General features: G+C 38.5%; 1 protein-coding gene across 1 annotated transcript in view; it reads right to left on the reverse strand.

Moving 5' to 3' along the window:
- LNP1 (leukemia NUP98 fusion partner 1) overlaps positions 1–16,161 on the reverse strand; it is a 27,069-nt gene extending 10,908 nt beyond the window's left edge. The window contains exon 1 of the mRNA XM_006890019.1: positions 16,006–16,161. Within this exon, the coding sequence (XP_006890081.1) occupies positions 16,006–16,161 (156 nt within the window). The remainder of the gene's footprint in view (positions 1–16,005) is intronic.
- Between the last annotated feature and the right edge of the window lie 7,517 nt (positions 16,162–23,678).

A 23,678-nucleotide genomic window follows, 5' to 3' on the forward strand; every position in this document is an offset into this window, starting at 1 on the left:
TTTTTTGTTTGTTTTTTTACAACCCACACTTTCCCTACTCCACCACCAACCCTTCCTACTTTTGCTTACAACATTCAACACCCATCTCCCATTGACCAGCTGAGGACATCTGAAATGAGTTGTTGGTCACGGTATAAATACAAACTCAAATCTCACTGCTGTTGATTTGGAACCAAATCACAGGTAACTCTCCAGTGGGTTTTCGGGAGCTATAAATAACATGGGAGGAGATTGTCCATTTGTCCTTCAGAGCAGCTGGCAAAATCGAACTGCCTGCCTTAAGATATACACTTAATATCTCCTCATGTCATATAGTGTCTTCAGTTTGATTTAGTGTGTAACTTTGTGGGAAGCAGACTTCATTGGTTGCAGGGAGATCCCACTTAATAAATGTTTCCTGATTTCAGGAGGTCCATTCTGGGAGTCTTAGATAGCCTTTTTTGGAAGCAGGAGTGGCATCCACTTCCTAAATAACATACCTCCAGAAACTCTATGAACTTTGATAAATGTCTATAGTTGTAGAGGGGCTTCAGGCCTTTTGTTCATAGGGTTGCTATGAGTCATGCTCCACTCAAAGGCCATCACCAACAACATATACCCTTCTAGTGCAATATCCTTCACAAAGACAATCCCTGAAATAGACTATTTTCCCCCAGAATCTGTACTTTGTCCCTTTCACTGTCCTGGACAATCCTTACCGTCTATCTTTCACAGTCTTGGAGCAAGGCGGTGCACATATAAGGCCAGGATTTTATCCCTATCAGCTTACCATCTGGGTTCCTGGGCTTCCAGTCTACAAAGTGTGCAGCCAGCACTGACTTATGGAGCCTCTCAGTGACTGCAGCAATGGGCTGAGCATGTCAGGGACTGGAAGGATGGCACAGGATCAGACAGACTTCAGATCTGCTCTTCATCGGGTCACTATGTTGTTCTTAACTCAACAACGCTTAACAACAACAATACAGAAGAGTGGTCTAAACAGCATAGCTAGTTCCATTGGTTCCATGAAACAAAGTCTGTCAAAAGAGTATCTTATGCATCCTCTAACTCCAAGTCATCGTAAAAAATTTTCAAAATACATAAAACAAAATATATGCCAATTCAGCATTTTTCATATACACAGTTCAATGACATTGATTATATTCATTACGCTGTGTGGCTGTGATCCACACATTTCCAACTTATTCCACCATGATTTAAAAAAACTCAATATCCCCTGTGAAGGTTAAGGTTGTGTGTCAATTTAGTTTCCTATGATTCCCTAGCTTGGCAGTTACAATGAAGCCATTCTCTTTATGAGACTTAGTATAATATAATCATTTTTGTTCTGCAGGAGTCAGTCTAAAAGAAATTTATGCAAGAAATAGTTTACAACATAATCTAACGCTATTATCAAAACTGAGAGAAGTGGATGTGAGTTAAATGACTGTGGAAACAAAGAGGTCTACTACATTAAGTGTTATGTTTCTGGCCAAAAGATCAGGAGTTCTAATTCAACACATGATTTGGTGGAGAAATATGGATAGTCTCTTCCATAAAAATTGACAGCCTCAGAAACCCAACGGAAAGTCACTTTGAATAGGAACTGACTTGAGAGCAATAAGTAACTATGGAAACAGCATCAGGAAAAACAATTGTCAAATGTTTGACTGATAAAATTATCTTTTAGAAATAATAAAGACAGAGTAATACTATGCTCCCCTAAAGAATATTTTAAGAGTTAAAATGTTAATAGGAAATATATATATTCTTCTGTCATACTGTTACATAGTTATTGTTGTTGTTAGGTGCTGTCAAGTTGAGTACGATTCATAGTGACCCTATGAACAACAGACCTGAATCCTGTCCTATCCTGTGTCAGCCTCATCACCTCTTATACTGTTGAGTTCATTCACTTTTCTAAGCATGACATACATTTCCAAGAAACAGCCTCTCCTAGTAACATATCCAAAGCATGAGACATAAAGTTTCATGATCCTTGCCTTGAAGGAGCACTCTGGCTGCACCTTTTCCAAGATACACCTGTTTAGGTTTTTGGTAGTTTTGGTAGAATGTTTTAGACATTCAGTGCTCTTCTCCAACACCACAGCTCAACTCATCAATTCTTCTTCTGTCATCCTTATTCATTGTCTAGCTCTCAGAAGCATAGCAAGTAAATGAAAAGACCACGGCCCAAATCTGACACACTTTACTCTTCAGACTGACAACATTGTTCTTCAGTATTTTGAAGAGATCCCTGACAGCCAATATGCCCAAAGTAATACATCTCCTTATCTCTTGATTGTCATATATAATGTGAAACTATCATTAAAACCATAATTATACAGATACGAAATGCCATTTTGATCAACATTCAGCACCTTTGGTACCAGCAATCAGTAGATCAGGAGACATGATTTAGGAAACTTCACTGTCAGGGCCTTCTCCAAAATATTGGACAGCAATGATGTGAGTTTGAAGACCAAGGTGCACCTGAGTCAGGCCATGATCTTTTACAATCAATTGCTATGGAGTTTACAGCTAAACCATGGAAAAAGATGACAGAAGAAGAAGAAAAAAACCATAATAATAAACTATAATCTGAACACACAAAGAAAAGCTTCAAGAAAAAATTCTTCACAGCCTAAAACATTCCATGCCTAGGAGTCTGGAACTTCCTCCTAAGGGACAATTCAAGGCCTTGTTTCATGTCGACAATAATTGAAATAGCCAACCCAAACCATCTAGACCACATGACACTTGGATCCTAACTCCCAAATGACGTTGAATTCAATTCTCTTTAAAAATAGCTTCTCTATTAGCTCTTAACTCCTGGTCGTCCTCTTTGTTGGCATGAACTACATACACATTTTACCCATCTTCAACATAATTACTGACTAGCATCTCATTGTAATAGAAAAGAAAAATGGACACCAGAGACAACGAAAGAAAGGTAGAATGCAAAACCCTGGAGCCTTTGAAGTAATACACTGAAAGCACTCAGAAAAACAAATTCAAGTTTCAGGACTTCTGAAATAATAATAATAATAATACTGTTGAGACCAAGTTCAGTCTCAATACATTATTTACTTGTTGAGTCTTTACAATATACTTATGTGGTACTATTATTATAGATGCCGTGTACATATGGGACACTGAGACAAAGAAAGATTAAGTCACTTGCTTGAATTACACAGCTAGTAAATAAAAGACACTAAGATAATCACTCCAGAGCACTCATCTTGATGACTTTCACTTTGCTGCTTTTCTAGCAAATCCTCTACCTTAGCCTCCAGGAGAGGAGAGAAAACAAGTGCATAGGACAGAATGTGAAAGTTCCCCTGTAGAGTTGTAACTGATGCCTGAAATTCTATAATTAGTTTTCTCCCTTTAGATTAAGATGTGGTCCCTATAGAAAAGAAATATAAATAGGGAGCTCTGGTGGCCTACTGGCAAGAAGCTGCACTGCAATCTCGGAGGTATGCAGTTCGAATCCACCAGATGCTCTGCCGGAGAAGGAGGGGCAATCTCCTCCTGTACCAGTCAGATTCAATTTGATGTACACACACAAAATAATAAAATTAAAAAATAAAAAGAAATATAAATAAAATCTAAAGTACAAGAACTACTGTCAATCATGACACTTGTAAGCAATAAGTCCCAAGGCAGGCACATCCTTTCTTCCTCCAAGTTTGTGAAGAATCTTCTTAAGGGGGACATGCTCACCTAACCCACTCCTGTAGTGAATGCCACAGTGCAAGAAAACCTCTCAGGCTAATCAGGGATATGGATGAAAACCAAAAATACCTTCCCAGGCTTTAAATTGGGTAAAAGGAGAAAGTATATAAAGAGGTAAAGATGATTTTTAAAGAATAGTCTAGAGTATATTGGTTTCCTCAGTGTTCCTTCAAATCATAGCATGTAGGCCAGACATAGTGTTACCACATGGGGCACAGAAGATCCATATTAAAGCTCGCAAAGTTGTCAGGGGACTCAGCTTCCTCTTGCTTTCTCTCTGCTTATTCCTTTCCTCTTACTCAACTAAAAGCTCAATGCCATCAAATTTTAACAAGCTCATAACTGACTCACATTGGATTTTAGGATACCTAGTGAGAATGATTCCCTCAGATAACACTTAAAAAAAGAGAGAAAGAAAGGATGCTATAGATTAAAAAGTAAAATAAATTTTAAAATCAACACAAGACAGAGGATACAGCTGATGAAGTACTGGAAATAACTGAAATGCATGGAAATGCTATCCCGAATATCAAGATTAAAATGGCAGAAGTTTTCAAAATACTAGAGAGATTGAAAAGCAGAATAGAAGGGATGGAACAGAGACTCAGTGAGTAGGAAGACAATACCCTCAATGGGAACATTGTTGTTGTTGTTGTTGTTGTTAGCTACCATCGAGTCGAGTACGACTCATAGCGACCCTATGAATAAAAGATCTGAACCTAGTCCTGTCCTGTGGCATCCTCACAATTCCTGGCACACAAGAGCCCATTTCAGCAGTCACTGTGTCAATCCACTTGATTGAGGGTCTTCCTCTCTTATACCAACCCTCCACCCTTCCCAACATTGTGTCCCTCTCCAAGAAATAGCACCTCCTACCAATATGTCCAAAGTATGTGAGGTGAAGCCTCATTATTCTTGCCTCCAAAGAACACTCCAGCTGCACCTCTCCAAGACATATCTGTTCGTTCTCTTGGCCATCCATGGGATGTTCAGTGTTCTTTTCCAAAATCACAGCTTATTTTTCTGTCATCCTTATTCATTGTCTAGATCTCAGATACACAGCTAGGAATTGGAAAGACTATGGCCTGAATCAGACATACCTTAGTCCTCAAACAGTCATCATTACTCCTCAATAATTTGGAAAGGTCCCTAACTGCAGATTTTCCAAGTGAAGTTTGTCTGCCTATTTCCTGACTGTTTGTACCAAGGGTGTTAACTGTAGATACAAGCAAGATGAAGCTGTTGACAATTTCAATCTCTTCTCCACCCATCATGACACTACCCATTGGTCCAACGGTAAGAATCTTGTTTTCTTGACATTAAGATGCAATTCATCCTGAAGGCTGCATTCCTTAATCTCTGCAAAAAGTGCTCCAAGTCCTCCTCACTTTCAACAAGCAAGGTTGTGTCATCTGCATAATGCAGGTTATTGATGAGTCTCCCTTCAGTCCTGATGCCACATTCCTCTTCTTGAGTCCAGCTTCTTGGATAATTTGCTCAGCATACAAATTGAGCAAATAAGGAGATAGAATACATCCCTGACACACTCCATTCCCAATTTCGAGCCATGCAGTACTCCCCTCCTCCATTCATGCAACAGCCTCCTAATCCAGGTATTGGTTCCTCATGAGTACAATCAAGTGCTCTGGGATTCCCATTCTTCTCAATGTCAGCCACAGCTTCTCATGGTCCATACAGTCAAATGCCTTTGCATAGAAAATAAAGCACAAATTGAGATTTTTCTGGTATTTACTTTCTATAAGGCAAAACAGAGAGGAGATTGAAGTAAAATGAAGAAAACATTAGAATCATGTGGGATGATATAAAACGGAACAACATACATATGATCAGAATCCCAGAGGGGGGAAAAAGAGAATCCCATACCTCTAAGGAGTCTGGAGGAGGAGGGAGGGGAGGAGAAAAAACAAAGAGGGATAGAGAAAGCACTGAGAAAATCATGGAAGTCCTAGAGGAAAATGTGCCGGGTATCATGAAAAATGAGGAAATCTGCATTCAGGAATCTCAATGAACAGATGAGATCCAAAAGGAAAAACATCAAGATATGCCATGGTCAAATTCTACAAAAATGAAGGATAGAATGCTAAAAGACGTGTGAGACAAACAGTCCCTACAAAGGGGAATCAATTAGACTAAGTTCTGATTTCTCAGTAAAACCATACAAGCAAAAAGACAATGGGATGGCATATACAGAAGGCTGGGAGGAAAACAATTGCTGGACAAGGATTCTGTACCCCACAAAGCTGTCCATCATATATGAAGGAGAAATAAGGTTATGTGCAGAAAGATCAGAAACTTAAGGAATTTGTGAAAACAAGACTAACAATACAAAACTTTCTAAAGGAAGTCCTGCCCACAGAGACACCAAAGGGAAGTGAGTGGACGGTAGTAGCCAGAAACAACAGAAAAAGAAATACAGCAAAATGACAACATTAAAACCTGCATGTACATAATCACACTTAATGTGAATGAACTAAATGCACCTATTAAAAGACAAAGAGTAGCAGAATTGATTAAAAAAACAAAGCCTCCAATATGCTGTCTACAAAAGACCCATCTAAGAAAAAAGGAAAAAGATAGACTAGATATCAAAGGAGGGAGAAAATACTAAGCAAATGACACACAAAAAAGCAAGAGTGGCAATACCAATCTCTGGGAAAAGTTAGACTTCAGGATGAAAATTACCATAAAATATAAAGAAAAAGCACTCTATCATGATTAAAGGCACAAGAGACCAAGAAGACATAACATTGGTCAACATCTATGCAGCAAATCATAGACCTACAAAATTCATAAAACTATGGTTAACAGAATTGAAGAAAGAAATAGACAGCACCACAATAGTGATAGGAGACTTTAACCAGAAGATAGATCAATTAAAAAGAAACTTAACAAGAATGAAGAAGATCTAACTATACAGCCAACTTGAACTTATAGATATATTCAGGGTACTGCACCTAACTAAAACTCAATTTAGTTGTGTTTTCAAGTGCACATGGTACAATCTCCAGGACTGATAATATATTAGGGCACAAAGTAAGCCTCAATAAATAAAAAAACACTGAAATAATACAAAGTATCTTCTTATACCACAATTACATAAAACTAGAAATTAATGACAAAAGAGTAAAGATCACAAAGGTATTCACATGGCAAAATAGCTCCATGCTAGAAAATGCTTGGGTTATGGATGAAAAAAAAATTTTTTTGAAAGTTCCTTGAAACAAATGATAATGAAAAATACAACATGCCAAAACCTCTGAAGTGCAGCTAAGGCAGTCCTCAGGGGACAGTTCATAGCAATAGGCAAGCATATAAAAAAAGAAGAAAGAAGTAAAATCAATAACTTAACACCTCCATCAAATAGAAAAAGAACAACAATCCAACTCCACAGACTCTAGAAAAAAGGAAATTATAAGGAAAAGAGCTGGCACCAATGTGACAGAAAACAGAAAAACAACTGAAACCATCAACAAGACAAGCCATTGACAAATTTAACAAAAGAAAAGAAAGAGAAGACATAAATAACTTGAATAAGAAATGATAAAGGTAACATTACAACAGAACCAGATAAAAGTAAATAAAAATTATTATATTGGAATATTATGAAAATCTATACTCCAATAAATTTTAAAACCTAGAGGAAGTAGGTACATTCATTGAAACTCACACCCTACTCAGATTGACATGGACAGATTTGGACCACTTGAAAAGACTCATCACAAAACAAGAAATTGAGCAGATCATAAAAATACTTCTTAGGGGGAAAAAAAAAATCACAAAAACTACTAGTCCTGGCCCATATGGCTTCACAGCTGAAATCTACCAAACATTCAGAGAAGATCTATCATCAATTCTACTAAATTTAATCCAAGGAAAAGAAAAGAAGGAACACTTCCAGAGTCAATTCATGAAGCAAGCATAACCCTGAACCTGAAACCAGGCAAAGACATTGCCAAAAAAGAAAGCTACAGACCAATATCTCTTATGAATATAGACACAAAAATCCTTAACAAAATCTTGGCCAACAGACTCCAACAGCACATAAAAAAAAATGGCAAGAACAAAGGGACACACAAAACGGATACAAAAACACGCCAAAACAAAAAAAAAAAAAAAAGGAGAGCACAACACAAAAAAAAAAAAAAAAAAAAAACCCAACCACATGATCCTGTCAAATGCTTCAACTAAATCCCAAACCCTTTCCTAATTAAAACACTCAGAAAAATAGAAATAGACAGAAATTCCCTCTACATACTGAAAAGTATTTATGCAAAATCAAGAACTAACACTATCCTCAATGGAGAAAGACTCAAGGCATCCTTCTTACAAACAGGAACCAGGCAAGGCTTCCCAACTTTCACGATTTCTACTGGATATTGACTTGGAAATACTTGCTAGAGGAATCTGACAAGAAAAGGAAGTAAGAGGCATCTAAATTAGCAAAGAGGTGGTAAAACTATCTCTATATGCAGATGATATGATAGTGTACATAGATAACCCAAAGGAATCAACAAAATAACTCTTAGGCTTAGTATTATTAGTATTATTAATAACCGGTTTATTAGAGTGGAAGCATACAAGATCAATATACAAAAATCAGTAGGATTCCTTTCTCTAAGGTAACAAAGGAAACATAGAAAAGGAAACTAAGAAAGCAATATTATTTACCATGTTGTTGTTGTTATGTGCCGTCGAGTTGCCTGAGACTCATACCAACCTTATGTACAACAGCCCTGAAGCCTGCTCTGTCCTGAACCAGTCTCACGGCCTCCAAAACACCCACTCCCATTGCCCCAGTTACTGTATCAAACCATCTCATCCTCTGCTGTCCTTCCACCCTTCCGAGCATGATGTCCTTCTGCAATGACCAGTCCCTCCTGGCCATGTGCCCAAAGTATGTAAGACAAAGCTTAAAAATCCCAGCTTCCAAGTAGAAACTTGGTTTCACCCTCTCCAAGATATACCTATTTATTTTCCTGATGGTCCATGGTATGTTCAAGACTTCTCCAGCACTACAGCTCAAAGGCATCGAGTCTTCCTTCTTCTCTCATCCTTGGTCATTGTCCAGCTCTTTGATGCGTAACAACTAATTGTAAGACCATAGCCTGGAACAGGCACACCCTAGTCTCTAAACTGACTTACTTGCTTTTTAGTACTCTGGAGAGGTCTCTGATAGCAGTAAATGGTCTTTTGATTTTGTGACTGCTGGTGCCAAAAATGTTGATAGTGGAACCAAACAAGCTGTAACTGTTAACAACCTCATTCTCTTCTCCATCTATCATGGCGATGCCAATTGGTCCAATGATGAGAATCTTTGTCTTCTTGATGCTGAACTTCAATCCATATTGAAGACACAAGCCTTACCTTCTACAGCAGATTGATGATGAGTCTTCTTCCAATTCTGATGCCACATTCCTCCCCATAAAGTCTAGCCCTCCATATGACGTGTTCCACATATAGACTGAAAAGATATGGAAATGCACTCCTTTCTTGATTTTGAACCATGCAGTGTTTCCTTGTTGTTTTGAGGACTGCTTCCTGGTCTGAGTATAGGATTTGAATGAACACAATCAAGTGTTCTGGCATTCCCATTCTTCTCAGGGTTAGCTGTAATTGATTGTGATCCACATAGTCAAATGCCTTTGCATAGTCAATGAAACACAGATAGATATTCCTGTGGTACTCTCTTTGCTTCTGCCAAGATCCAGCTGGCATTGACAATAATGTCTCTAGTGTCACGCCCTCTCATAAACTCAGCTTGTATTTCTGTTGGTTCTTTGTCAATGTTCCAGTTGTTTTTGGATAATCTTCAGCAGGATTTTGCTGAAGATTTTTTATTTTTGTGATATTAGTGATATTGTTCAATAATTTGTGACACTCAGTCAGGTCACCATTTTTTTGCAATGAGAATAAATATGGATACTTTTCAGCCAGTTGGGCATATATATGTCTTCCAGATTTCCTGGCATGATCTGGTGAACACACCTAGGGCAGTATCTTTCTGTTGAAATATGTCAGTTGGTATCACATCATTTCCTAGGGTCTTACTTTTTTACAAGTCCTTCAGAAAAGCCTATACTCCCTCCTTCATCACCATTGCCTCTTGATTGTATGTTTTTTGTAATTTTTCTATGTCAGCCAATTCTTTTCGGTACAGTGACTTTGTATACTTCTTTCATTTTCTTTTAGTGGTTCCTGGATTGTTTAATATTTTGTCCGTAGCATCCTTAAGAATTGCAACCCAAGGCTTGAACTTGTTCTTTAGTTCCTGCAGCTTAAGACATGTCAACCAAGTTCAGCCCTTTTGATTTTCCAACTCCAGCTCTTTTGCACATTTCATTTCATAGCCAACCACAAATTGAGGTACTTGGCAGTAAATCTAACTAGAGACACAGAAGATCTTTATAAAGATAACAATAAAATACTTCTGCAAGAAACAATAAGAGATGTACATAAATGGAAAGATGTTCTCTTGTTCATGGAAGAGTCAATATAGTGACAATCACAATCCTACCAAAAGCAATCCACATGCTTAATGCAATCTCAATACAGGTACCAAATACAGTTTTTTAAAAGATAGGAAAAAGCAATTGGCAAATTTATTTGGAAAGGAAAGAAGCCCTAAATAAGCAAAATACTTCTGAGAAATAAGAATGCAGTGGGAAGCATAGCACTCCCTGATTTCCAAACCTACTACAGTAATTGGTTACTACAGGTGTAATAACCAAAACAGAGTGGTACTAGTATAATGATAGACACACAAATCAATGGAATAGAAATGAGAACCCAGAAATTAATCCATCTGCCTATGATCAACTAGTGCACAACAAGGAAACAAAGCCTATCAAATTGGGAAACTACAACTTCTTCAACAAATGGTGCTAGCAAAACTGGACTTCTACCCAAAGAAAGCTGAAACAGGATTCACATTTCATACCATAAACAAAAATCAACTCAAGGTGAATCAGAGACCTAGGGATAAAGGCCCAAACTATAAAGGTCATGAGACCAAATGGGGCCAAACTTATAAGACCTAGCCTATGGTATGAAGAGGCTGGCAAATACAGCCAGAAATGCACAACCAGGAGAGGATAACATCAATGAATGGAACCTTATAAAGATTAAGTCTCTGTGTGAACCAAAAACTTTACCAATAGGGTGAAAAGAAAACCTACAGACAAGGATCTTATAACAAAAGTTTACAGAACACTACAGGGCCTCCACAAGTAAAAGACTGATAACCCAATTACAAAATGAGCAAAAGACAAAGACTTTTCACAGAGGAAGACATTTGAATGGCTAACAGACACATGAAGAAATGCTCAAAATCACTGATAATCAGAGAGATACAAATCAAAATCACAAAGAGATACCATCTCACCTGTGTAGCAAGTTTAATAGGACAGCAAGCAATAGATGTTTGAGAGGATTTGGAAAGATTGAAACTCTCATACACTGTTGGTGGGATTTTGAAATGATACAACCACACTGGAAGGCAGTTTGACACTTCCTCAAAAAGCTGGACATAGAAATCCCGCATGACCCAGCTATTCCACTACTAGGAATATACCCTGAGAAAAATAAAAATGAGACATGAACAGATCTGTACACCAATGCTCATAGCATCATTACTCACCATAGCAAGAAAATGAAAATAGCCTAAATGTCCATCAACAAACAAATGGATTGAGAAATTGTGGTATAGTCACATGATAGAAGACTATGCAGCACTCAGGAGCAATAATTTCAAAAGATACTATATAACATGGGAGTTGCTGGAGAGCAGTAGTTAAGTAAATTAAGTCTCATAAAGACAAATATCACATAAGGCTATTATTGTAAAAGTAGAATAATTTCTACTAGTAAAATGTGTACAAAAGTCCAAAGTGGGAAGTGGAAGGAGGAGGGAGGCTGAGGGAGGAGGGAGGCTGAGGGTGGACGGAGGGGGGAAATCATGAGGTCACAGAGACTGAAGGGCAGAGGGAGGAGGTGAAGGAATTGGAAAGATCCAGTGAGGACCTGAAAAGAGGGTCAATGGTGGATCAATTGGTCATGAATCAATGGTGATTATGTTTGTAAAATACAACGTAATGGGAATGATCATATGAACACAATGTGAGAGAGGAATGGGTAAAACACAATGTGTATAAATGAAACACAATTTATATGAATTTTGTATGCAAACCAATATAAAATAAAAATAATTTTTAAAAAAGTATCTCAGTGTTATTGAGGTTTCCGAGGCTATAATTTTACAGGGAGGAGATTGCTCATCTTTCTTCCAAGGGGTTGTTGATGGATTTGAACTACCAGAAAGCCTTTGGTTTTGCAGGACAATTCACTTTTCTATAAGTTTGCCACCAGAAAGTATGAAGAATCAAGCTCCTTAACTACTTTCTTTGGAATCAGAGGTTAAGTTTTCAATATTGATTACTTATCAACATCAAGAAGACTGGACAGATAAAAAAGTAACATCATGATAGATGAAGAAAAGATTGAAATTGGATCCACAATCAATGCCCTTGGTGCCAGAAGTCAAGAGATCAGAAAATATACTACATTGGGAAAGTTTGCTGTCAAGGACCTCCCCAAATTGCTGAGGAGAAATGATGTCAGTTTGAAGACTAAGATGTGCCTAATTCATGCATGTGTCTTTTGCATCTGAAAGCTGGACCATAAATAAGGATGAAGGAAAAAGAATTGCTGCCTTTGAATTGTGGTGTTGGAGCACTGAATATCTCACAGACTGCCAAGAGAACAGGTAAGTCTAGAAAAGTGCAGCCAAAGTGCTTCCTAAAAGCCAGGATGGCAAAGCTTCACCTCACATAATTTGGCTATGTTCCTAGGAGAGGCTATGCCTTGGAAAGGGATGAGACATCATGCAAGAAAAAGTGCAGGGTTAATCAAAGAAAGGAAGACCCTCAACCAGATTTGCCAAACACACTGCAAACAGCAATGGGCTCACTTGTGTCAGAGATTATTAAGACGGCACCGGACAGAACAGGGTTCATATCTGTTGTTCAAAGAGTTGCTATGAAATCAAAACCACAATGAGATACCATCTCACCCCAGTAGCAGTGGCAAAGTTTAACAGAACAGCTAGCAATAAATATTGGAGAGGATGTGAAGAAATAGGAACTCTTATACATTGTTGGTGGGATTGTAAAATGAGACAAGTTCTCTGGAAGGCAGTTTGTGTGTTTCCTCAAAAAGGTGAACATAGAAATCCCATATGGACCAGCTATTCCATTGCTTTGAATGTAGCCAGAGAAAATTGGAACTGGGACACTAATGGTACACCAATGATCATAGCAGTGTTATTGACCAATGCAAGAACATGGAAAGAACCCAAATGTCAAACCACAATCTCAACCACAATGGATTGAGAAATTGATACATTCACATGATGGCGTACTAAGCTGCATGCAGGAACAATCATTTTGAAAATTACTACATAACATGGGAGAGACTGGAGAGCATTATGAAGTGAACTAACTTGGGCCCCATAAAGACAAATACTGTATAGGACCATTATTGTAGAAATAGAAAGATAACTAGTAAAATGTGTATGAGGATCCAAAAGAGGGTGAGCGGGAGCAGAGTGGTGAGGATGGGTGGGAGTGGAGTGGGGGGTTAATCATAGGGTCACACAATTTGATAGGTAGAGGGAGGAGTGGGTAAAAGAAATGGGAAAGATCTGGTGTGAGAAACAACATATATGAACTTTGTAAGCAAACAAATATAAAAATAAGTTTTATTTAAAAAAATAACAACAAAGAGTTGCTATGAGTTGTATCCAATTCAATGGCACCTAACAACAACTATCTTCAAAGGAAACTCAGTGCTTTATTGGTTAAAGTTTCTGACTGCTAACTAGAAGTTCAGTATTTGAAACAGGCCAAGCCACTCTGTGGGAGAAAGATGCAGTAGTCACTTCCAAAAAGATATACGGCCTTGGCAACCCCATGGTAGATCTACTCTTTCCAATCAGGTCAACAGGAATCGAAATGACCTTCCAGGTCTCTGCGCAATAGCTCCTCTGGGTCTCCTGGTGGGTATTCTGTATTTGCTCTTTTTCAACTCTGTTCAATCAGGCTTTAACTTTTGTTCCATGAGTTTTTTTCTCCCTGAATAAAGACATGCTTTCAGTAGGTTGTTCTGATAATTATGGAATTCACTGTTTACTCAGAATCTGAACAGGTTAATTCAGGTCACTGCCTGCAGCAAGGGCAAGCAGAAAAAGAGGTCATTTGAACCCCATTTAAGAATGCTATCCATAACAGATTCTGCTATTTCTCAATAGTTTAAGAAGAACATTGCAACCTAAAAGTGAGTATCTCTAAATAGAGTGAATTATCTCAGTTTGAAAAGCCTGGTTGATGCTACAATTTATTTAAAAAACTGTATTTTGCAAGTGTGTGTTTTTTTGTTTTGGGGTTGGTTTTTTTTGTTTTGGGGGGGGTTTGGTTTCGTATTTTCTGTGACTCCAAAAGGCTCTTATGCTAAATTAAAAATCGGGGGATTTTCTGTTTGTTCCTGGCTCTTACTCTCTAAAAATTAGTAGTGATAAAACTAATTATGCTACTGTTTCATACACCATGAATACCTCATTTAGTGGAACATAAGAGATTAAAAAGAGTGTGATAATCTAATATTTAGCTTATATTAATTTGAAAAAGGATAGTGACTATTGATTTAATTTTTATTCCTGGCAACCCCAAGCAATACAGAGTAGAAGTGGTCTCTATCTTATGCAACACAGAGTAGAAGGGGTCTATTTTATAAAAATTCTGGAAAGTTTGAGGTAGAAGGAGCCCCTGAGGTCATCCAGTCATTTCATATTTCACTTGAAGAAAAGCTCAGACAGATGTTGAAACTTGCTCTTTGTCCTTGAATATGTATTTGGTAAGAGAGTTATTTTGCTTGTGTCTCAAGAGAACTCATCCCTCAAATTTGCTAATCTCTGGGAATAATTAAGGTTGCCTTACATATTTTAATGTATCTCACAGGCATTGTACATCATGGGAACCCTAGACCTTTTTTAAAAAAAAAAAGAAAAAAACATTGCCCTGAAATTTTATTTTTAACTGAAGAGCTGGGAGAAACACTCACTGAGATGGACTGATAGAGAACAGTGTCACTGAGACAATGGACTCCAACAGAAGATTACACAGGCAACTTTTGTTCTGTTGTATTTAATGCCCTCTGGGGTCTGAGCTGACTGTCCAGCATCTAACAACAAATCTTACTTGAGAGTTCTAAAGTCTTCAGACACAGAGGGTCAGGAAACTGTTTTCCAGTGGCTGGAATTCTATGAGGTGACTTGTGAAAAAGAAAGACTGTCTTACGGCTGTGTAACTGTGAAGCAGAAGACATGCGTATGCTCTGTGTGGCCTTCGAGTTACTGCAATTGAGCAGAGAGATCTGCTGTCTGTGCTGTCTTCCAAGGCCTCTCATTCCCTTCTCTGCTTTCTTGCTGGACCCTTGCTCCCTAGACCCTAGGGCCTCTGTTTAACCCTCTGCTTAGCTATAGGAAAACAGTGTTGAAGGCAAAAGAATTTTGCATCACTCCCCTATTCAAAAACCAGGTAACAGCAGAGAAGAAAAAAATATATTAAAAATGCACCAAAGGGAGTGATTTGTTAGCTACAACCCCCAGGCCCCCAATGTCCACCAATTGAGCTAATTTCAGTATTTCAAAACCTCTCTAGTGGAAAGTAACACACTTCCTCAGAACAATGCTGCACACACCACTAATCATAACGAGTTTCTTTCCTTGAGTTTGAATCATGTTGCTCAGATACAGCAAGCAGTTCACTGCTGGCCCAAAGGCTGGCAGTTGAAACTTATCAAATGATTCCACAGAAGAAAGGCCTGGCAAACTGCTTCCATAAAGATTAGAGTCAAGAAAACTCTCTGCAACAGTTCTGCTTAGAAACACATGAGTCGCCATGAGTCGACCCACTCAAAGGCATCCAACAACAACACATCACTCAGTGGGATTATCTCAGGCTTACCAGGAGCTCCCAACTGGCAGATTAAGATCTCAGATTACTGAAAATGAATAAATCATTTACCTCCTAGATGACAATCAGGCCCCCTTGAAGATAAGACTTATTTAAAAGCAATTTTTGTCAATACAAAACAAACAAAAATATGGTTTGGAAAATTTTGAGCCAAGGAAAACTGTACTTCCCAGAGTGCTTCCAAAGATTATCTAAAAGCAATCCCCCCAATCCCAGGTGTCCCCTGCCCTGTATGACTCACGGGGCAGGGCAGGGAGGTTTTCCTGTAACCTGCGGCTTGTGGTCGATGGCGCTCCCGGAGTTTCCTCTCATCCTCCTCTGTGCAGCTGTGACCCCAGAAGCTGCTCATCCATTTGGCAAAAGATATATCATCATCATCATCATCTTTGTGCTCCATGGAAAGGTGATTCAAAATGCTGAAGGCCTGTGCCTGAATCCGGCAGAGAGAACTAGTATCCAACAGGGCTGGCTTGGTGAAACCCAAGCTCTCCCCCCAAAAGACAAAGCAAAAGTGGTCTTTCACAATAGTCCCTGGTAATAGAATCCCTAAAGGAGAAAGATTTACTAAACAACCATTTCACCATCAGGCAGCCTCGGGCAATGTCTATTTATAAATTGTGCAGCCCACATTCCCCTCCCCCTTGTCTCTTTAAATTGAGAGGCTTTTTAATCTTTCCATTGCTGGGGCTTGTGCCTCGCAGCCTAAGGGTGGGAAGCACAGTCCACTGCCTGGTTTTCTCTGGGCTTTGCTGCCGTGACAACTCCAGCTGTCAACGAGATGAAGCACGACCCTCACAATATGCCTGTCAGCTCGAGGCCAACTCTGAAATGGGGCCACTTACCAAGGTTAGATGGGCTGCAGCCTGTAAGGTGTCCAGCTGTCAGCACATCTTTATGCACAGGAAAGGATATTAAAGATTGGAAACCCTCTGAACATTTAACATTACTGTTGCTGTGTATTGTTGAGTTGATTCTGATTCATGGTGACCCTATAGAACAAAGCAGAACCGCCCACAGGGTTTCTCAGACTATAATCTTTAGGGGAGTATATCACCAGGTCTTTTCTCCTACAGAGAAGCTAGTGGATTTGAACCACCCATGATTCAGTTAACAGCTGAATACTTAACCACTGGGGCACTAGAGCCCCTAATAAAATTGATGGTAATATAAAATACAGTTCTCAGGACAAAGGATGCAAAGATTGTTTTCTTTTTGATGCAAGTATTAAGTAGTTACATAAAAGAAAATATGGAAAATATGCAAATACTAATAACACAACTTGACACATTTTTAGTACGAATATTCCCACAGGACCAGCACCCAGATAAAGAAACAAACATTTCGGCACCTCAAAAGACTCCACACACCCCAAAATATACTAACTGCTGATATCTATTGTTGTTGTTGTTGTTATTATGTGCCGTCGAGGCATTTGAAACTCATAGCAACCCTAAGTACAACAGCCCTACACCCTGCTCTATCCCTTGCCAAACTCACTGTCTCCAACATGCCTATCCCCAATACCCTAATGACAGAATCAACCCACCTCATAGAGGGCCTTCCCCTCCTGTGCTGTCCCTCCACCGTCCCAAGCATGATGTCCCTCTCCAAGGACTGGTCCCTCCTTGCAACATCCCTGAAGTACATCGGATGAAGCTTCAGAATCCTTGCCTCCAAGGAGCAGCCTGTCTTCACCCTCTCCAGGATGAACTTGTTTGTTTTCCTAGCAGCCCAATGTATATTCAATACTCTTATCCAGAACCAAAGATCAAAGGCATCAACTCTCCTTCTATCATCCCTAGTCATTGTCCAGCTCTCTGAAGCATAGCAAGTAATGGGAAAGATCATGGCCTGGATCAGGTGCAGATTAATCTCCAGACTGACATTGTTGCTCCTCAGTACCTTGGAGAGGTCTCTGACAGCAGACTTTCCCAGTGCAATTCATCTTTTCATTTCCTGGCTGCTGGTACCAAGAGTGTTGATTATAGAGCCAAACAAACTAAAGCTGTCAACAGTCTCAATCTCTTCACCATCTATCATGATGCTATTACCATAGGTTAGTTTTCCGTGGTTTTCTATTTCCTATTAATGGAATTCTACAGTCGTTGGTAGGTGCCACTGAGTCAAGTACGCCTCATAGTAACCCTATGAACTCTGATCTGAACCCTGTCCTATCCTGTGCCATCCTCACACTTTCGGATGTATTAGAGCAAATAACGGCACTCACCATGTCAATCTAGCTGGTCAAGGGTCTTCCTCTCTTTCTCTGACCCTCCACCTTCCCAAGCATGGTGTCCTTCTCCAAGGAATAAATTCTCCTTGCAACATGAAGAAGACAGAGATTCTCACCACTGGGCCAATTGGCAGCACCATAATAGATAGAGAGGAGACTGAGGTTGTTAACAACTACAGCTTGCTCAGCTCCCCAGCCAGCACTCTTGGCACCAGCAATCAAGAAAGCAAAAGACAAATAAATAGCACTGGGAAAATCTGCTGGCAGCAATCTCTCCAGAGTACTGAGAAACAACAATGTCAGTCTAGGGACTAAGGTGTGCCCAATCCAGGCCATAGTCCTGACAATTACTTACTATGTATCACAGAATTGGAAAAATTATTAAAGGTGACAGAAGAATTGATGTCTTTGAGTTGTGGTGCTGGAAAAGAGTCTTGAACATACCATGAAATGCTAAGAAAAATAAATAGGTATGTCTTACAAAGGATGAATCCAAGTTTCTCCTTGGAGGCCAGGATTTATCAATTTTTTTAAATACTGGTTTACTTCCAAAGTTCATATACGTAGTTTTTCACATTGGCTCTTTCCTAGGATTTTGAAGCTCTGTCTCACATACACTGGGCATGTGGCCAGAAGGGGCCAGTCCTTGGAAAAGGACATCAGGCCCGGAAGGGTGGAGGGACAGTGCAGGAGAAGAAAACCCCAGAGAAGATGAATGGGGGTAGATGTGTCACAGTCAATGAAACAGGTTCAGGACAGAGTAGGTTTCAGAGCTGTTGTACATAGGGTCACTTTGAGTTGCAGGTAATTCGATGGCACATAACAACAACAATAGCAATAGCTAAAAACATTATTATTACATGCATTTATAAAAATCTTAGCATACTGGCAATAGGTTATATCAAAATATCCCACAGATATGTTTTTCCTGGGACATAACAAGAGTCTCTGGGTGTCATACTGTCTTCTGCCTTTAGGGTAAAAACTCTGATCCTCTCATCAGTGTCAGCCATGAATAATTTCACAGGCTCTGAAGAGAACTTAAAGCACTTGTTGCAGAAGATCAAGGAATGCAACCTTCAGTGTGGATTGGATCTCAATGTCAAGAAAACAAAGATTCTTACCACTCAACTTATAGGCAATATCATGATGGATGGAGGAGATTGAAATTATCAATTAACACCCTTGGTACCAGCAGTCAAGAAATAAAACGCATTGCACTTGGAAAATCTGCAGTTAGGGACCTCTCCAAATTATTGAGGAGTAATGATACCAGTTTGAGGACTAATGTGTGTCTGATTCAGGCCATGGTTTTTTCAATCACTAGCTATGCATCTGAGAGTAGGGCAATGAGTAAGGACAACAGAAGAATTAATGTATTTGGGCTGTGGTTTTGAAGAAGAGCACTGAACATCTGATGGACTGTCAAAAGAACAAACAAGTATGTCTTGGAGAGGATGCAGCCAGAGTGGAAGAATGATGAGGTTTTGCCTCACATACTATGGGTGTGTTGGTAGGAGGGGTTATTCCTTGGAAAAAAACATGATACTGGGAAGAATAGAGGGTCAGTGAAAGAGAAGAAGATGCTCAATTGGTGCACTGACATGGTGACTGCCACAATGGGCTCTTGCGTGTCATGAAGTGTGAGGATGACACAGGATAGAACAAGGGTCAGATCTTTTATACATAGAGTCACTATGAGTCGTACTCTACTCAAAAGCTCCTACAAACAGCAACAACCTGTAGCTTATGTACTTTGGAATTTTGTCATTGACCCGTGAAAGATTTTTTATATTCTGAGAACTTATAAAGCATGACATGAAACATCAAAAAGATGTAGTTCTTATCCAGTGCCCTCTTCCTCTAAATGGCACATATAACTGAATTAAAATAGTGTATAACAAAAAATAATAATAACAAATTTACAGCAATTTGTTGTGAATATTATAATCTCTAACTTTTAGTAAGGCAATTTTTCAAGGGGGTTATTACTATGTACTGGCAAGTCAGAACCAACTCATAGCTGACCCCTTCAGTGAATTTTCAGAAGTTATAATTTGCACAGGAAGAGATCGCTCATTTTTCTGCTGTAGGACAGCTGATGGATTTGAACAACATGCTTATGGGTTGGCTGTGCAATGGCTTACCACTAAGCCACCAGAGCTCCTTTTCTTTATTTTTTTTTCTGGTTTTATTTATGATAGGCAAGTAGTCTTAAATTGTTGTGATCATCTGTGTGTGTGTGTGTGTGTGTGTGTATAACTTAGATTTAGATTTACATTTATTCACTATTGTATATTTTCCTCCCTACCCCACACCCAGTTCTCTTTAAAAAGTTTTCTTTCTCAAAAAAGATGAACATAGAAATTCCATATGACCCAGCTATTCCACTACTTGGAATATATCCTGAAAAAATGAGAACTGAAGCACAAATGGAGATTTGCACACCAATGTTCATAGCAGCATTATTCACCACCACAAGAACATGGAAACAGCCAAAATGTCTAACCACAAATTAAAGGATTGAGAAATTATGGTATATTCACACAATGGAATACTACACAGCATGCAGAAGCAATGATTTTGTAAATTATTGTGTAACTTGGGAGGGACTGGAGAGTATTATGCTGAGTGAATTAACTCGGTACCACAAGGATAAATATTGTATAAAACCATTATTGTAGAATGAATATAAGGATCCAAGAGGGGTGGGAGAGGGTGGAAACAAAGGGATGAGCACACGCAGGGAGAGGGTAGATTAATCATGGGGTTATACAAATTGATGGGATCAGGGTGAGCGAAATTGAAATAATTTGTTCTTAAAAACAATGTGTTTGAATTTTGTAAATGAACTAGTAGAAAACTTCTTTTAAAAAGATTGTTTTATTGTTGCACAATTTCCTCCCTACCCCCCAGCCTCAATCCAATTTGCTATGCACCTCTGGACTGTTGTCATACAAATAATACCTAATAATATATTCCTTATAAACAGTTATTTCCCTCATCTGTTTCAATGCAGTGTACATTATTTATCTACTCTTTTCTTAGTGTCTCCCCAACCCTGATGTCAGTCCTGTTTTATAACAGTAGCATTATGCAGTATTTGTCCTTTTGTACCTGAGATATTTCACTGAGCATAATGTCCTCTAGGGTCACTCATTTTGTATAATATTTTATAAGTTCCTTATTTTCAGTGTTGTGTAGTATTCCATTTGTGAATATATCACAGCTTCTCTATCCATTCATTGTTGATGGGCACTTTGGTTGCTTCCATCTCTTTGTTATTGTGAACAATGCAGCAATAAAAATAGGTGTGTATATATCTCCTTGGGCAGCAGTTCTGGTATCTTTAGGCCATATTCCCAGTAGTGGAATTGTAAAGTCAAATGATATTTCTATTTCCAGCTTCGTCAGAAAGTGCAAAATTGCCTTCCACCATGGTTGCACCATTTTATACTCCCACAGTGGTGAATAAGGTTCCAATCTCTCCACAACCTTGCCAACATTTGTTGTTTGCTGCTCTGCTGAAATTTGCTATTGTTGCTGGAATGACATGATGTCTCTTAGTTGTTTTGATTTATATCTATCTGAAAGCTAGGGATTTTGAACAGCTCTTCATTTGTTTGACATCTGAATGTTTTCTTTGGTGAAGTATCTATTCATAGCTTGTGCCCATTATGCAGTTAGGTTGTTTTTATCTTGTTGAAAAGCTGATAAATTCTTTAAATTCTAAGTATAAGTCCCTTCTCAGACATGTCATTACCAAATACTTTTTCCCATTCTGTGGCTTTTCTTTTTACCCTGTTTGAGAAGATTTTGGATGTGCATAGGGATTTGATTTTCAGAAGGTTTCATTCACTTCTTTTATTCTCTCCTCATTGTAGGTTTTTACAGGGTGCCTGGGAGACTGGTCATGTTGTGAATTAAAGCTTCTAGAGTTCTTCCAAGCTTTTCTCTGATGAAGTTTATAGTCCTTCGTTTTAGGCCTAGGTCCTTGATGAACTTTGAGTTCATTTTTTAGTATGATGTGAGGTGTGGTTCTTGCTTGAGTTTTCTACAGTTTTCCAATTTTGTCAACACCATTTGTTAAAGAGTCTTTCATTTCCCTACTTAACTGACTTCATCTCCTTGTTAAAAGTTAGTTGATCATAGGCAGATGAGCTGATTTCTGGATTCTTCATTCTATTCCATTCATCTACATATCTGTCACTGTACCAGTACCACGCTGTCTTGACCACCACAGCAATGTGGTAGGATTTGAAATCAGGGAGTGAGATGCCTCCGACCTGTTTCTTTTTCAGGAGTGCTTTGCTTATTCAGAGTCTCTTTCCATTCCAGAAGAAATTGGAAATTGTCTTTTCCATCTCGTTGAAGAACAAAATTGGTATTTGTATTGAGATTGCATTGAACATTGCCTTTGGTAGAATTGTCATTTTCATAATATTGAGTCTTCCTATCCAAGAACAAGGTATGTTTTTCCATTTCTCCAGGTCTCTTTTGGTTTCTTTGTGGTAATGATTTGTAATTTTCTTTGAGTAAGTCTTTTGTGTTTCTAGTTAGATTTACTCTAATATTTAATCTTATGATTAGCTTTTGTGATGGTTATTGTTTTTCTTAGTTCCACTTCTGTTTTCTCTTTGTTACAGTAGAGAAATTAAATTCAATTTTGTATGTTGATTTTGTATTCTGCCACTTTACTGAATTGTTCAAATATGTCTGGTAGTTTTCTTGCTGACCCTTAAAGGTTTTCTAAGCATATTATCATATCACCTGCATGTAGAGATAATTTTACTTTCTCTGTACCAATATGAATACCTCTTATTTCTTTCTCTTGTCTTATTGCTATCACTAAGTCTTTCAATACAATGTTAAATAGGAGAGATGATAGTGTGCATCCTTGCTTACTTTCTGTTCTCAAAGGGAATGCCTTTAATCTCTCCATTGAGAACAATGTTGGCTGTCAGATGTGCATATGTACTTTTTACTATGTTGAGGAAATTCCCTTCTATTCCTATTTTGTTGAGTGTTTTAAACAGGAAAGGCTGTTGGATTTTGTCAAAGGCCTTTTCTGCATTAATTGATAGGATTGTGTGGTTCTTGTTCTTTGCTTTGTTAATGCAATGAATTACACTGATTGTTTTTCTTACATTGAATCATTGTTGCATAACTGTTATGAATCCCACTTGGTCATGGTGAATTATTTTTTTATGTACTGTTGGATTTTTGCATCAATGTTCATGAGAGATATTGGCCTATAGTTCTCTATTTTGGTGGTGTCTTTCCCTTACTTTGGCCAAGGATATGTTTGCTTCATAAAATGAGTCTGGGAGAATTCTATCTTTTTCTATTTTCTGAAATACTTTAGGTAGAATTGGTGACAATTCTTCTCTGACTGTTTGATAAAATTCACTTGTAAGGCCATCTGGCCAAGGGGGTTTTGTTGTTGTTGTTGTTCAAAGCTGTTTTATTACCTGTTCAATTTCTTCTTTTGTAATGGGTCTGTTCAGGTGTTCAATTTTGGCCTATGTCAGTTTAGGTAGGTTGTGAGTTTCTAAGTATTTGTCCAGTTCCCCTAGATTTTCATATTTGGTTGAGTATAGTTTTTCATAATATTCCATTGTTATTCTTTATTTGTTTTAGTTACCTCCCTTATGACATTTAAGAATGCTTTAGGCAGGATA

The sequence above is a fragment of the Elephantulus edwardii genome, unplaced genomic scaffold, assembly GCF_000299155.1.
Source record: "Elephantulus edwardii isolate Elephantulus edwardi_28Jun2011 unplaced genomic scaffold, EleEdw1.0 scaffold00085, whole genome shotgun sequence".
Taxonomy (NCBI): Eukaryota; Metazoa; Chordata; class Mammalia; order Macroscelidea; family Macroscelididae; genus Elephantulus; species Elephantulus edwardii.